At 42.0% G+C, this 16731-nt stretch overlaps 1 protein-coding gene across 4 annotated transcripts in view; it reads left to right on the top strand.

Annotated features, from left to right (window-relative positions):
• The window catches only part of Astn1 (astrotactin 1), a 329685-nt gene that overhangs the window by 284625 nt on the left and 28329 nt on the right, over window positions 1–16731 (top strand). For 2 of the 4 annotated variants that reach the window (XM_011238739.3, XM_011238740.2), the window contains exons 17-18: window positions 10314–10582; window positions 13585–13632. In XM_011238739.3, coding sequence (XP_011237041.1) covers window positions 10314–10582; window positions 13585–13632 — 317 coding nt within the window. The remainder of the gene's footprint in view (window positions 1–10313; window positions 10583–13584; window positions 13633–16731) is intronic. The other 2 variants (NM_001205204.1, NM_007495.4) reach the window with 1 other exon arrangement.

Below are 16731 nucleotides of genomic sequence, written 5' to 3' on the forward strand. Positions count from 1 at the left end.
CTGCTCTTGTATTTGGAGCATAGATATTCAGAATTGAGAGTTCCTCTTGGAGGATTTTACCTTTGATGAGAATGAAGTGTCCCTCCTTGTCTTTTTTGATGACTTTGGGTTGGAAGTCAATCTTATCAGATATTAGGATGGCTACTCCTGCTTGTTTCTTCATACCATTTGCTTGGAAAATTGTTTTCCAGCCTTTCATTCTGAGGTAGTGTCTATCTTTTTCTCTGAGATGAGTTTCCTGTAAGCAGCAAAATGTTGGGTCTTGTTTGTGTAGCCAGTTTGTTAGTCTATGTCTTTTTATTGGCGAGTTGAGACCATTGATGTTAAGAGATATTAAGGAAAAGTAATTGTTGCTTCCTGTTATTTTAGTTGTTAAAGGTGGCATTCTGTTCTTGTGGCTGTCTTCTTTTAGGTTTGTTGAGGGATTACCTTCTTGTTTTTTCTAGGGCGTTGTTCCCGTTCTTGTATTGGTTTTTTTCTGTTATTATCCTTTGAAGGGCTGGATTCGTGGAGAGATAATGCGTGAATTTGGTTTTGTCGTGGAATACTTTGGTTTCTCCCTCTATGATAATTGAGAGTTTGGCTGGGTATAGTAGCCTGGGCTGCAGTTTGTGTTCTCTTAGTGTCTGTATAACATCTGTCCAGGCTCTTCTGGCTTTCATAGTCTCTGGTGAAAAATCTGGTGTAATTCTGATAGGCTTGCCTTTATATGTTACTTGACCTTTTTCCCTTACTGCTTTTAGTATTCTATCTTTATTTAGTGCATTTGATGTTCTGATTATTATGTGTCGGGAGGAATTTCTTTTCTGGTCCAGTCTATTTGGAGTTCTGTAGGCTTCTTGTATGTTCATATGCATCTCATTCTTTAGATTTGGGAAGTTTTCTTCAATAATTTTGTTGAAGATGTTTGCTGGACCTTTGAGTTGAAAATCTTCATTCTCATCCACTCCTATTATCCGTACGTTTGGTCTTCTTATTGTGTCCTGGATTTCCTGGATATTTTGAGTTAGGATCTTTTTGCATTTTCCATTTTCTTTGATTGTTGTGCCGATGTTCTCTATGGAATCTTCTGCACCTGAGATTCTCTCTTCCATCTCTTGTATTCTGTTGCTGATGCTCAAATCTATGGTTCCAGATTTCTTTCCTAGGGTTTCTATCTCTAGTGTTGCCTCGCTTTGAGTTTTCTTTATTGTGTCTACTTCCCTTTTTAGGTCTAGTATGGTTTTGTTCATTTCCATCACCTGTTTGTATGTTTTTTCCTCTTTTTCTGTAAGGACTTCTACCTGTTTGATTGTGTTTTCCTGTTTTTCTTTAAGGACTTGTAACTCTTTAGCAGTGTTCTCCTGTATTTCTTTAAGTGATTTATTAAAGTCCTTCTTGATGTCCTCTACCATCATCATGAGATATGCTTTTAAATCTAGGTCTAGGTTCTCAGGTGTGTTGGGGTTCCCTGGACTGGGCGAAGTGGGTGTGCTGGGTTCTGGTGATGGTGAGTGGTCTTGGTTCCTGTTAGTAAGATTCCTCCGTTTACCTTTCGCCATCTGGTAATCTCTGGAGTTAGTAGTTATAGTTGACTCTGTTTATAGATTGTTCTTCTGGTGATTCTGTTACCGTCTATCAGCAGACCTGGGAGACAGATTCTCTCCTCTGAGTTTCAGTGCTCAGAGCACTCTCTGCTGGCAAGCTCTCTTACAGGGAAGGTGCGCAGATATCTTGTATTTGGACCTCCTCCTGGCCGAAGAAGAAGGCCCAAAACAGGACCTTTCTCAGACAGTGTGTTGCTTTGGCAGTTCCCAGGTGGTACAGACTCTCACCTAAGCAGACTAAATTCCTAAGTTCCTTGGAGTCCCGGGACCAAGATGGCGACCGCTGCTGCTGTGGCTTAGGTCGCCTCCCCAGCCGGGCGGGCACCTGTCCTCCGGTCCGGAAGGTGGCCGGCTGTCCCCGGCCCACACAGGGTGCTGCCTCAGCCCCTCTGTGCTTCTGCCTGTTCCAGAGGCTGTCAGGTTCTCTGGCGCACCCTCTCACCTGTTCAGACTAATTTCCTAAGTTCAGCAGGTCCCGGACCAAGATCGGTTTAAATTCTTTGGGTTGCCCATGTGGTGAATCTTAAAGTTTAGATTATCCTTTGGGGTTTTTAGATAGTGGATGGACATAATTTCTGTTGCTTCTTTCTATTCCTGTGCATTCATTGACTTGAATACATTCAAGTGTGGAGCACTGGGCATGAGCCATGACAAGTGCAATATAGCATAAGACAGCTTCAGGCACACTGGGGACTAACAGTGCGGCTGAATCGGGGAGTTTGTTTTTGCAGCAAAATCTTTAGGGCTTCCCAGCAATTCTTGGATTTGATCCTTACCCCTCCTGAGATGTATGGGCTGTGCAGAGATGATTTCCAGAAACTCTCCAGAAAAAAAGTTGCTTACCTGGCTGAGTTAACTTCACTTTTATTTCTTTACACAAAAATTGTGATTTTTTTAAAAGAAGGGTGCAGGTGGAGGTTACAGATTTATTTTAAAGGTTATTTTGGTGTTTGTCTTATAGTTCACTGATAAATACCATACACTTTTATTGACTGAACTTTGACCCCAATGTCATTGTCATTGACCCAAGGAGGCATCATGGGATGCTTGGTAAATTAGAGCATTTATTATTGAATTCACCGCTTCCATGCCAAAGCTGACTAACAGCTTTTGGCAAAAACTGAATACTGTACCTACATCAAATCTAAATTTAACACGAACCTAATTAGCTAGGGACCTCAAGCCCACACTGATTTGTTAGAAAACAAGCCCACGAAAAGGGGATTAGCTTAAGAAATTATAACATTGTGTTATCTATCAATTTTTAAAAGGCATTGGGGCATTGATGCCATTTTATTTCTGTCTCCTCTAACTTCCAAATCTGCATAGTCATAATTGATGAACAAAAACATCACCTGGAGGCACTTGGGGGAAAGGTTTAATTCTGTTTGGTAGGCAATGCTTTATGAAGCAGGCAGGAAATTGGAACACTGCATTTTTAGAAAAGAAAAATGTCAACAAGGACTGCAGAAAAAGTAAGCATTTTTTTTTCTGGGTAAGTGTCAATTAAACAAAAATCTGCTTCCAGAAGACATCGTTCCTTGGGTACCCCAGCTGTTGGCACTTTATGAAGTGGTCAGTGGGCATCTGATGACAGATACTCCACCACAGCCTTGGATATTGCTCTCCAGGGACTGGCTGCAGGGTCTGATGATAGCAAAGAGGCACTATCTCTAGAAATTTTCTGATGAAATATCAAAGGACTGAGTCTGAAATGTACTATGATATTAATGTTAGAACAAAAGAATGCATACACTCTGAAGAAAGATTCTTTGTAGGATTCATTTGTAGAAAAGGACAAGAATAGACTCTTGTTGCATGTTGTTGTTTGTTTTGTTTTGTTTTTCTGAATACATCAGTCAGATGGGAACCAACGATTTCCATTATTTAAGTAGGTTGCTTGCTTGGAGCTACTGGGAATTGATGGATGAGAGCCGAGAACCTGGAGTGGTCCTTGTGTGCAGGCTGAGCCTGTGAGATTGAGAAAACTGTATGAAGTAGAGTTTTCCAGGTGTTTCCCTTCCTTATGTCAGTTGTTAGAGTCCAGCTATCTCTCCGCACTGGAGAACAATCACATGTGAGGCCAAACGCCCAGTCTGCCTGGAATGCCTCTGTTCCCCAGGTCTACCCAGAACTGCCCTCCCTTCCCCTCCCGTCCTGGTGCTTTCCTTTCCATACAGTCCTTGGGTACATTTGCTGGGCCCTGGGCCATCAATCCTGACCTTTTGCTACCTAAAGACATCATTTGAGAGAACTCCTCAGATTTTCTAACCACATTTTAAAAAGTGCTGTACTTCTGCACCAGAGCTGACTGTGCTGCATATTCCCATCTTAAGCCCAAATCCTCACTTCTCCAGTAAATAAACATGGATATGCACACATACAGTTTAAATGTTTGGAGAGTGAAATTTCTACAGTATTTACCTAAATCTTGGTAACCGAGTTGTCTCTGAACAATCCATTATACCTGAGAATAGTGGAAACCACTCAGTTACCCCACTATTTCAGTCAAATCTAGAACATTTCAAATGAACCTAGAACAACAGTGCTCCAAGTTAATTAAAGCTCAGATGTCTAGTTGGCATTTGAAGAAGACAGGACATAATCACTTTATATACAGCTCATTGGAAAAGGTTTCATTAGTCAATAAACACTCTCATCATTGAATAAATATTTGTTTTGGATACTATGAGGTATTGTACTGGAGAGCAAGGCAGTGTCACTCAGCATATTGTGATGTTGGCTGTAGGCAGAACAGGGTAAGTGGACAAGCAGAGTCAGAGTTAATGAATTGACAGACAGTACACTTGCTGGGTCCCAAGGACTGTTCAAGATTGACTTTGCGGTTTGCAGTTTTGCTTGTTTTGTTTTGGTGTTTGGAGACAGATTCTTGTACTGATCCCATACCAAAGAATGGCTCTAGACTTCTGATCTTTCTGCCTCTGTCGTACACGTGCTGTAATTTCAGGCATGTATCACCATGCTGTTGTGCTTTAGGTTGTATTGGTGAAGAATCAATCGGTCTAGACATTTCTACTTTTCATACAAGGAATTCTAGACTCTAGAAGGCCATGAAACCTTACCTAGGTCATCCATCTGAGAAGAGATAAAGGAAAGAACCTACAACCGAAGTCATCTGCAGAGTAGGTTTAAAACTGATAATTTCCTTTTATGATATTGTACATGGAGGAAAGGATACAGGCTGGGGTGAGAATGTAATTTAATATTAAATGAATGTTGGGGGCATGGAGAGGGAGGGAAGAACAGACAGACATACACATATTCAGTGAGAAAAATACACACACACACACACACACACACACACACACACACACGACACTCTTGTTGCATGTTGTTGTTTTGTTTTGTTTTTCTGAATACATCAGTCAGATGGGAACCAACGATTTTCATTATTTAAGTAGGTTGCTTGCTTGGAGCTACTAGGAATTGATGGATGAGAGCCGAGAACCTGGAGTGGTCCTTGTGTGCAGGCTGATCCTGGGAGAGAAAGAGGGGTAGGGGAGGAAGGGAGTTATAGGGAATTTGAGTTGAGCTGTTTCAGCAACTGGGGCATCATCTGTCCCTTCTGTCGAGCTGAGATGTGCAAAGAGGCTGCCAAGAGAGTATGGAGGAGATGGTGGCCACAAATAGGGGGACCTTGGGTATGACATCATGTAACCTGTATAAGTGGGTGCCCTAACAGGCTTTGCTACTTAGGGAAGAGAACTTGGCTGGAGTCACAGCCAAGTCACAGTTAGCTGCTACCACAGTAATGCCTTACATTTTTCACTTGATTCCTAGAGGACCTTGTAAGGGACAGGAGAACTGTTTGCCAAATGCTTGCTTCTATTTAAGCTTGATGTTTTGTAATCATTCATGCCTATGCTTGGAGCTTAGGATAATTATCCCAGGATACACAAAGAATGAAGTTATAGACAGAAAGGATGATGATAGATCTAGATACATCTAGATACACATATAGATACAGACAAAAGATAAACTAGGGAAATGAAAATCAAAGGTGAGAATGGCACTGTTCCTGACTTCAGGAGGCTATCATCAGACATCTGGAACAATAGGAATTGCTCCATGTATGTCCTTTGTAGTTAAGATTTGAGTCTCAGAGAATATGTGTTCATGACATGACTAGGGGTTCAGTTCAAGTCCCAACAGGCTTTCCAAAGTCTTTCCAAAGATATTAACCACTTGAAGAGACTGACTGGAACCTATTTTAGGGTTATTAACAACAATCCAGGTTGGGTTCCTCTACTTGGAAGACCTGAAATGAGGGCAATGTGAGTCAGATAACTTGGAATGATGGCTCACACAGTAGATAGGGGTAAATGTTGGGGTGAGTCCTGTTGTACTGGCTGTGGGTGGGCAGTCTTCCCGTACAGCTTGCTGAGCTGTACTTCATTGGCCCATGTCAACCTTCTTTGCATGTATCTGAAGCTCTCCCCCAAAGCTGTAATCTGATTAGTTTGCATTTGATTTCTTTGCTGCCTAATGAACTGCCTGTGTAGTTCTAGCTGTGATGTCATTAGCATCTCATTGCCTTAGGCACCAACTCAGGAGAGAGATTTTTAAGCAGTCCTCAGAATCCTACAGGAATTGTACCAATTTACTTCACAACAAGTAATTCACCTTTGTGACCTGTGAGTTCACACAGGCAGAGCAGAGCCTGCATGAGAAAGACTTGGTCACTTTCATCATTGTAATACGCTTCTGAATGGAGGTGGGTCAATATGTACATGCCTAAGGCCATGTGCACATACACAGTGAGATTCTGAGCATTAAGGATGCCAATATTCTCATACCATGATATTCTATTGGGGAAACTCATCCACTGTATGCTCGAGGATACAGATTTAGCCTAAAGCAAATGGCACTTATTTATAGCAAACTGTATTTGCAAAATGCTTTGCAGTTTTAGGGTTGTTAACTACATTCCAGGTTGAATATTCCTCTATTTGTAAGAAAGCTAAGTGTTACAGCCAGACAGGAAGACCTCCCTGAGAACAAAAGCATGGATTCTGCAAAACTAGTGGTGAGGAGCCATAAGTGTATTGGTTTGATGTTGTTGTTTGGTTTGGTTTGGTTTCTGTTTGTTTTTTTGTCAGATGACACACTTGCCGGTCATCATCTTCCAAGACCTTAACTGTAAATTGTTTCGTTTGTTCAAAGACTGCGTGTCTACTGAAGTAGATAGTTACTTTCCTAAGAAGCATCACGGTATTTCAGATACCAGGATCATCTCTACCTAGGTGCCAGAGGATGGAGAAATATTCCAAAGATGGCAATAGGAGTAGCCAATAGGAAGAGGGGGTCCACTGAGTCATAGGCGATAAAGTGGCTTTCCCTCTTCCCACCTTTCCACCAGCAGAGAGCAGGCTCTCCTGAAGAGCTTCATATCTGAGCTATTCATTCCCTTGCAGTGAATGGTGGCATTCTCTTTGGGGTAAGGGAGATTTATGTGGGCTTTCATCAACGGACTCCATCATTTTAAGGAGTATTTCCCAACTGTATCTTTAACTGCACATAGAAAATGCATTTCCTCTTTGAAAAATCTCTCTCATGCACATGTCTGTTCTTGGCTGGAGACTGAATAGATGGCTTTGGGGAGTTTACTGTTCATTGCTCTGTATAAATCCAGCCTCTTTCTAGACAGTTCCATCTCATGTGAGCATGATGTTAGCGAGGTATACTGGCCTTGGCCTGGGCCTCCAGCAGGGACCTGATATGTGGTCCTGATTTGGGGGCTGGGGGTGGAAGATGTAGACTAAGGTCCTGAAGAAAAAAGCAAAGCAGGAGCATTTGGAAACCCCTATCATCTCTGCCTCCTGGCTCTTCTCAGTCACCCTACTGTAGTCTCTAAACTTGCCAAGACTGTAGGGTGGACGAGTGTTGACAGGGACTAACTGCATCTTGAATTTAATTGGCATTGCCAGAAGACAGCAACAAGGGGAGCAGCCCCTCTTGTTCACAGCAATTACAAGCTTTAATGATGGCCAGCTGGAGGGCAGGGAAGTTAATGCCTTACAGAGGACTCACGTTACAGTGCCCCCTGGTGGTATATTTCAACACAATTCACCTAGATAGTGACCTAGGAAAATTTGCTTAAAGGTGAAAGAAAAGAAATACGTTGGCATATTACTTCACATTTGAAGTAACTTTTTTTTTACTCAAAATTAAGGATATTTGGAGAGAATTCTTTTAAAAAATTTTTCTTGTGAGCTTTTTTTCAGTTATCCTGTCATTGTCACCTGGATTTCATATTTTTTCGTGAAGTTATGAGGTATATAATTTGTAATTGTTTTGCTTTTTAGTTTTTATTGTATGTTAGGAAAAAAAGAGCCATAAAAATGTTGAGATACCCACACCACCCTTAGGATTCTGAAATTTTATTTTCTCTGGTGTGGTCTCACAGTGCCGAACATAGTCATTTTCGATCAACTACCACCATCTAGTGATCATATTGTAGGTTTGCAAGTGTTCCTAATGGAGTCTCAACAAAGGAGGGCTGTGGCTCCCTACAGAAATGTCTCTGATGATAATGTGATTAGAGCCAAAGAGGAAAAGGCTCCCAACCTCATGAAGATTCTTCAAAGATACCAGATATTGTCCAAAGACCTTACTCCACCTCCACCTACTTTGACCAGTCACTCAGCAGTGTGAAGAAGACAAGAAATCAGATCAAAAAATGGGGTGCAGAAAGGCTTGGCTGGTCTATGGACTTTTCAAATGCTGCTAGCAATCTATTCTTAGCCTAAGATAAAGTGTGGAGCTATGACTGAGATGCAGAGGCCTAAATGTTCATAAGGATAAATCCTTGGGTGAAGTGATTTGAGGTTGGTTAGTCTGCTCTCTATCTGATATTATCATTTTTGACTTTCGATGTGTGTGTGTGTGTGTGTGTGTGTGTGTGTGTGTGTGTGTGTGTGTGTGTGTGTGTTTGTGTGTGTGTGTGTGTGTGTGTGTGTGTGTGTGTGTGTGTGTGTGTGTGCGCCATTGTCTAGTTTTCCTATAATCCAGGAGGGTCTGTAGCTCAATCCTGGATCTATAGTTAAGTAAAATATAAATGTTAAATAGACTGACTCCCATAGTCTCTGAGTGTGTCCTGTGCCTTCACACACAAGAGAAGTCACATTCCAAGAGTAGCTGGGTAAGAGTGTCTCGTTCACATAGTGCTATTCATTTGGGAATCAAAAACAGTGGGAACCTCACTGTATTAGTCAGGGTTCTCTAGAGTCACAGAACTTATGGATAGTCTCTAGATAGTAAAGGAATTTATTGATGACTTACAGTCGGCAGCCCAATTCCCAACAATGGTTCAGTCGCAGCTGTGAATGGAAGTCCAAGGATCTAGCAGTTACTCAGTCTCACGCAGCAAGCAGGCGAAGGAGCAAGAGCTCGAGCTAGACTCCCTTCTTCCAATTCTGGATTGTAGTTCATTCCAAATATAGTCAAGTTGACAACCAGGAATGGCCACTACACTCACCATATTCCCACATGGGCCCATGTTACACAGCAAGTTAAGAGAAGGCCTAGACAGTGCTCCCAATACCCCTGAGGAGAGAACATGTGCTTTTCTAAGTCAGTGAGTCATATCACCCAATGACCTCCTGGAACCACTTTGTGAGACCTTTCAACCAGTTCAGACCATGTCCCTTCAAGTATGACATTCTTAATGCACCCAGTGGAGACCAGAAATTCTGTGTACCCACCATCTCTGAAGGCACAGCAGTCTCTCCAAAATCATTTCCTGTTTGGGACACCAACTGTCAGAAATAGCTTATGAAATCTGGAGGATTCTGCCCACAGAGTCCTTTATAGATAATGAGTTAAATGGGTAAACAGGAGGACTGAAGGAAGAAAGAGAAAATGGTGCTTTCTTGTGTGGGGAACAAACCATTATTCTCTAGTAGGCTCGTCTCATGTTTGTCACCAAAAATAGATCAAGAGTTTGTGTAGCTAACTTCTAAGTGGCAAACAACAGTGAAAAAAATCTTTCTGAACATGACAAACTTTCCTCTGCATTCTCAACACATGAGTTAACTATACAGCCAAGAAATGCTGGCTTTGCTCTATGACTTAAACACTTTGGAGTCAGATAGCACTGGGTTCAAATACCAAGTTTCACAATCTGCTACCTTTGTGACCTTGATGATATTTTCCTTTCTTGGTATATAGAAATGGGTACAATGGTAGACTTTTGGCAATGGTGAGGATGGTAGAAGGAGATCTCGAGTCAATCCCAATGCCCTAGAAAGGCTCCATAAACCTCAGTTGTAATTGTGACCAAGAATGTGGTGCTGAGTGCTGCCTGCATGTTAGAAATCATGTGTGTCTTCAAATCATTTTGTTATTCATCCATTTAATAACACTAGAGGTGGGAGCTATGAAGAAGCCAAGGCATAGAGTGGTCACTGCTGCTATCATCTGCTTTCTGGGAATTGGATGTATCACAGACACATCCCTCCATGTGGATCAGTGGAGCCAGTGATTCTCAGAAAAGAAACAACCTATTCTCATACTTGAAAGGCCATTTCCAACTCTCTATGTCACTGGGAAGATGTGTGCCCCTAATTAAGAAGAGTGACAGTGTTTCCTTTCTCAGTGGCACTTTCCAAATTCTCAAGGTTAGACCTCAGAACTCAGGAGCCACCAAGTCATGGCAATCCTTGCTATCTTGCCTCCCTCACTGTTCCTCTTTCTTGTGTCTGGCAGGCAACTCTCCATCTGATGAGTCGGAGGAGCGGGAAAGGGATCCCAAGGTGCTGACATTCCCAGAATACATCGCTAGCCTGTCAGACTCTGGCACCAAGCGAATGGCAGCTGGAGTCCGGATGGAGTGCCAGAGCAAGGGACGGTGTCCCTCATCCTGTCCTTTATGTCATGTGACATCCAGCCCTGAAACCCCTGCTGAGCCAGTTCTACTGGAAGTGACCAGAGCATCCCCCATCTATGAACTGGTGACCAATAACCAGACCCAGAGGGTAAGAGGGCTGAGATGCTTGGTTCTGGAAGGTACCAAAAAACAAGAACTTTCTCCACACAGCAACCCAGCTGCAGAATCGTTTTGTTCAGCTAAGAGTGGCACCTAGTTTGTTTAGATTTGCATGTTTACATATTAAGTCAAATCAAATCAATGCGTTCTTTAATACCCACAATAATACCATCCAGGTGTCACTATTGAAGTTGAGGACAAAGGGCTGGAAGGAAATAGTTAGCAAAGCACATGCAATCACCAAAGTCATTGTAATACCTTTTCCAAGGGGGCATGGTATAAGGACACTCATCTCTGTCTCCCCCCACCCCCTTGGAGCAGGTGAACCAACCTAACTGATCTCCCAACCTAGAACCAACTGCATCTTGACTAGAAGGGCATGTAAAATACAGGTCCCAGAGGAAGGCCCTATCAGCCTCAGCCTGGAAGGTCCTGGTACCCTGCTCATCACAGGCTTAAAGGACAAAACACATCTGTGCTGTTCCTCCCATGTTTTATTATGCTGGAAAGCCATGACATTTCCCAAACATTCTTTTTTTCTTTACCTCTCTGTCCCTAAAGCTCTTAGGAGAAAATGTGTGATCCCGTAAGATTCAGGTGCGGGGTTGGGAGGAGCAGAGACAGTGAGTGACTTCTTCCTTTAGCCTACAGGCTATATAGTAAGGCAGCATACACACAAATACACCAGCCATGCCAAACTTGAAAAAGAAAGGCTCCTGAATGTGAGGTTTCTGAGACTATCTGCAAGGCGAATGCCAGGGGAACAGCTTACCTGAGGAGCGAAGGCCCATCCAGGTGGGGTGATAATTGCTTCCTTTTTTCTCTTTGAAGAGACACCTGGTGAGTCACAGTTGGTTTCATAGGTGTTGCTCAGACTCACAGGAGGAATTGTGCATGTGTGTTTCTCTCACCTACCCACCTCTTCCATAGATAATTCAGTGAGTGTTTGAAAATACAGGTTTTTCCCCCCACAGAAACAAAAAGACAAATGGTTCCTGTTGGCCTACACTTTCATCCTGAATCTAAGATGGTTATGGGGGGAGAATTTGGAGAGAGGGACTTGAAAGAAGGAAGGACTTGGTTCATTGGACACCCAAAGGAGTGGTGGTATTAAAACAGGACTACCCTTGCCCACTTAACATCGTACCCCCTCAAGTTGCTGCATCTGATAACCAAGAACTTTCTGGTTCACCAGTCTGGATACAGGAGGAGCTGTGCTCCAGAGGGTCATCCTTCGAATTAGAGTGTACAGAGCTATAGAACAGAGAAGAGCTCAGTGAGAGACAATGAACTTGGGCTATCAATCAAAAGCATGATGCTAAGGAAGCTCAACCCCAGCAGCCCCTCTCTGGATTCCCTGTTGCTAAACACACTTGCACTTCTCCTGCATCCTTTTCTCAGGAAAACACTGCCCATCTGGCCCCCATGCTAAGTACTTTAGTTTCTAAATATATACAAGCTAGTCTAAGATGGAGTTTGCTCACTACCGGCAGACTCTCTCTCTCTCTTTTTACATGACATATTCCACCTTTGTCATCCTCTCTGCAACTCTGCTTTTTCTTTTAATTTTTAATTTCTGTCAAAGAATGTAGACAATGGATACAGAAGCTGGGGAAGGGTTGCACAGGTGCTCAGCATGGCACTGGTAACTCGATGTGGGTTTTCATCTTCCCCTTATATATAGGGGATCTATCCCCTTTGATCTATTGTCCTTGTGTTGGGCTAGATAATCTCTGTTGTCTTTTGGCAAGTAAATTTGTGATTGTGATAAACAAATTGATTAGACCATTTAAACAACCCAACAAAATTTACCTTATTACTTTGTATCTCAGATACCACTGGTGACCTCATCTTCTCACTAAAGTGAACCACTGTTCTTGTCTTCCCCAGTATCATTTCCATCATCAAGAGCAACACATATATCCTGTATCTATTATCTTATCTGAGACCCCCATCACAACCTAACTCCTCACTATAATATCAAACTTTTGTTTTGTTTTGTTTGTTTGTTTTTCGAGACAGGGTTTCTCTGTTTAGCCCTGGCTGTCTTGGAACTCACTCTGTAGACCAGGCTGGCCTCGAACTCAGAAATCTGCCTGCCTCTGCCTCCCAAGTGCTGGGATTAAAGGGGTGTGCCACCACGCCCCGATGTCAAACATTTTATTGCAGCAATCTTTTTGTTGGTCCTTGTATTAAAGCACCTGGAATTACTGTACAATATGAACCTCTGGCCATATTGGCACCAAGGTAATTTAATGAGTCTTCAGATTGAGTACAAGTTAGAGTCCTTAGCACAACATTACAAAGATGCTCATGATACTGTCTGTCTTCACATAAGTGGTTAAGTTGTTAGTATTCTATACTCCAAAAGTTAACTCTTTGTGCCTCCTCAAACACAATGCATATTCTTTCATGAATTCAGACCTCTGGAATTCCAAATCTCTGTCCCAAGAGTATACTCCATCACATTTCTGTCACTGGAAAACTCCTACCATCATGCCACATTTCTGTTCAAGTGCCACTAGCTCCCAGTGACACCTCTGCCATGCTCCCAGCCCAACTTAGACTCTGTATGTGTACACATCTTAAAGTATGTAACTTCTATGATCATACTTGCTGCTTGGTTATTTACTTCACTCTAGACTATGAGAAATGCTTCGTCTTCTACAGAATGCCTGGGCTGGTAGATAATTGATACTCGGCCAAATAAATAAATAAATGGATGAATAAATATTCGATTACTAAACATAAAGTAAAAATCAGATTTTTCTTCCTTAAGAAAAATACTAGCTAGCATTTGGGAGGGATTGTCTTTTTTGTTTTGCTTTGTTTGTTTATTTTTTCTAGACTCTAATACATCTGTTAACAAGTATGGAATCCCAAGGGAGTGTATGGGATGGCAAATTGTAGGTCTAAAAAATAGTGGAATTTTTCCTTTTTTTCCTTTTCAAAAGGGTTTCACTTTGGTTCTTCTTTTCTATTATGTAACAGTCAGCTTTTCATCGCTGTGACAAAACACCCGACAGAATCAACTTAAAAGTAAGGAATTTCACAGATCCTCGGATTTTTGTCCATGGTTGCCTGGCCTCATGGCTATGGGCCTGTGGTGTGGTGAAAGATCATGAGAGTAGGGGTGTGTGGAGAAGGAGCCTTATTACCTCATGGTAGTTAAAAAGCAGAGAGAATTCAAGAAGACTATTCTAAGATTAATAAATAACTTTTAAAACAAAGCCCTGGTCACCTATGTTCTCCTACTAGGGCTTACTCGCCAATGCCTAACAAGTTATGTATCAACAGGTGTAGTGACATATAGTCTTCCAATCACTTCTCAGCAATACCAACATCTTGAACCAAGACTCCTTTGATGAATAAACTTCATATCCAAGCTATAATAGACCCTTATTCAACCTGTTGAATTCACTTCTTCCTAGGATTCAGAAGTAGGAACCCTCATGAAGTGGCATCAATCAAAACTTTTGAAGAAATGGCTTTAAGATAATTATAACATGTTACCCTGCCATAATTTTTAATATTAAAAAATCTGATTGTGTTCCATCTTTAAAATGCTATACTGGTTTATCATTGTTCTTGAGATGGAACTCTTCCTTACAGACTATCTATAATCCAGTCCTACCTCCCTGTCAAAGAAGTCTTCGCCTTGTGGCTCTTATAGAAAGATTGATATTTCTAGTTGGTTTTAGTAGTTCAGTTTTATCAAAGACCCAGACTTCTTAGTGTTAGCTATTCTACCTATATCACTACAATTTTTTGTGACCAGGTTACTTTAAAAAGTAAAATTATTAGTATATATTAACACAGTTTAATGTATTTCATTGTGATGTTTCCACACAAGCTAATATTGTCCTTAGGTTACAGTCAGCCTCCCTGCCTCTCCATTCCTCCCTCCCCATCCCTTTGCCTCTTCCCCTTACTTTAACATTTCCTCTTTTATTTTCAGATCAATTCTTTCTATACTTCCATATCTTAGAGAAAATAATGCACCTGTATTTTGATCTGTTATTTATTTCACTGCACATGTTGTCCTGCAATTCCACCCTTTTCCCCCAAATGAAGAATTCCATTCTCGTTTGCAGCTGAATAGTCTCCTTCCCTCCTCTTAGAGGCTTCCTGCTGCTGTGTGCAACCCTAGAACCTCACCTTTTCCTTAGGTCCGCTCAACCCTATTGTGGAATTTGGATATTTACACGAATCTGGTTTGCTTGTTTATTATCTAGCTGGAAAATTTATGCAGGCAGGGACCATATGTGTCTTCTTTTGCGTCATTGCATCCTTCATGCTTAGCACAGGAAATGGCCCCTTGTAGATGGTTAGCAAGCAGGTGTTGACTGAAGACACCATTAAGCAGCAGGCGCTTTTAGTAGGTCTATCTTAAAGAGTATGTCTTCCTAGTTTTTAAATGCTCACTTTTTTATTTGAATCTCAGTCAGAACAGTATAAAGTGAGGAACTTGCTGATGGAGTCAATGTTAATTAAGAGCAGGTATTGGGAAGAGCCTAAGTCCAATGAGCCATGCAGGGCCCACTCCCTGACACTGCTTCATTCACTAGCCTGTGACCCTGAACATGTACCTAACTACCACTCTCAGAAGTTTCACTGTAAGTCATTATCACCATCCACCCAAGAGTTAGTATGTAAATGGGCCTTACAAATTAGAAACACTATACAAATAATAACTATGATCAGGAGTCAGTTCCTACTTCTTAGAAACTCTAAGTCTCAGGAGTGGAGTCAGTTGGACCCTTATTCAATCCAGCTCGTGGCCTTAAGTATCTGTCTTAGTTAGCATTTTATTGCTGTAAAGAGACATCATGACTAAGGCAACTCTAATAACGGAAAACATTTACTTGGGTCTGGCTTACAGCTTCAGAAATTTTAGTCCATTATCATCTTGGTTGGAAGCAGGGCAGGATCTAGGCAGATGCGGTACTGGAGAAGGAGCTGAGAGTTCTACATCTTGTTCCCCAGGCAGCAGAAGGAGACTATCTTCTGCAGGCAGCCAGGAATAGGCTCTCTTCTGCACTGGACCAAGCTTGAGCACCAGAAGACCTCAAAACCCGACTACACAGTGACACGCTTCCTCCAACAAAGCCATACCTATTTCAACAAGGTCACACCTCCTAATATTGTCACTTCTCATGGGCCAAGTATATTCAAACCACCACAGTAATCAATGCTAAACTTTGAAAGACTAGAATATAGATAGCTCTTTGTACAGGTGTTTGTAGAGCCCTATCCCTTTTCCTTCCCCTTTCTTCTCTTCCTCTCTTCCTCCATTCCCTTCCCATACTTTCTTCTTTTTCTTGTGATTTTAGGATCTGAACTTCTACAAGACAGTGATGTCCCCTTTCCCTAGTTTCTCAATGTGGACATGCTGGCACTGGGAGAAAAGCCAAGGCCAAAGCTGCCATGTGCCTTAGAGACCCAGCTCTGAGCATAGATAGCCTAGAACCTTCACCCTTAGAATATCTGAGCTGAGGGAGCACAAGCCCTCTGAGAGGTCATCTTTCACACAGGAACTGCTCTTTGGCCAGAGAACTGCCCCTGTCATAAGTGCTGTTGCCTCTTTGGTCCGATTTTATCTTGGGTTCTTTTATTCCACAGTAAACATCTCCATGAAATACTTTCATGTAAAGAACTATGCAAGACTGCAATTTTTATAAGGTGCTATGTAAGACTCAACCCTGTCATTCAAAGACAATAATGTGTATCATGTGCAGTGCATATATTCTGTCACTTGACATAGACTGTTTCACTTAGTTGTCACAACATCCCTATTAGGAAAGTGATATTTTTATCAGAGTGGAAACTGGCTTCATGTAACTTGTCCAAGGTCACAGGTAATGATTGACAAAGCCAAGGTTCTCAGCCACAAAGACTGATGCAGACTCAGAATTTAGCCTTTATGTTACATAGCTTCTCCTATTCAGTCAAAGGAAGATGTCTAATCACAATCCAGTGCAGAACCACACACATTCAAAATGGGTCACCAAACAGGCTGAGGGACCATGATGGACAAGAGCAGGACAGAGAGGGCAGGAACGGATGTACAGAGAGGCATCTGAAGAAGGGCAGAGTGCTTCTGGGTATACAGAGGAAAGTATAGCATAGGCACCCACC

This window comes from Mus musculus, chromosome 1, assembly GCF_000001635.26.
Source record: "Mus musculus strain C57BL/6J chromosome 1, GRCm38.p6 C57BL/6J".
Classification (NCBI taxonomy): domain Eukaryota; kingdom Metazoa; phylum Chordata; class Mammalia; order Rodentia; family Muridae; genus Mus; species Mus musculus.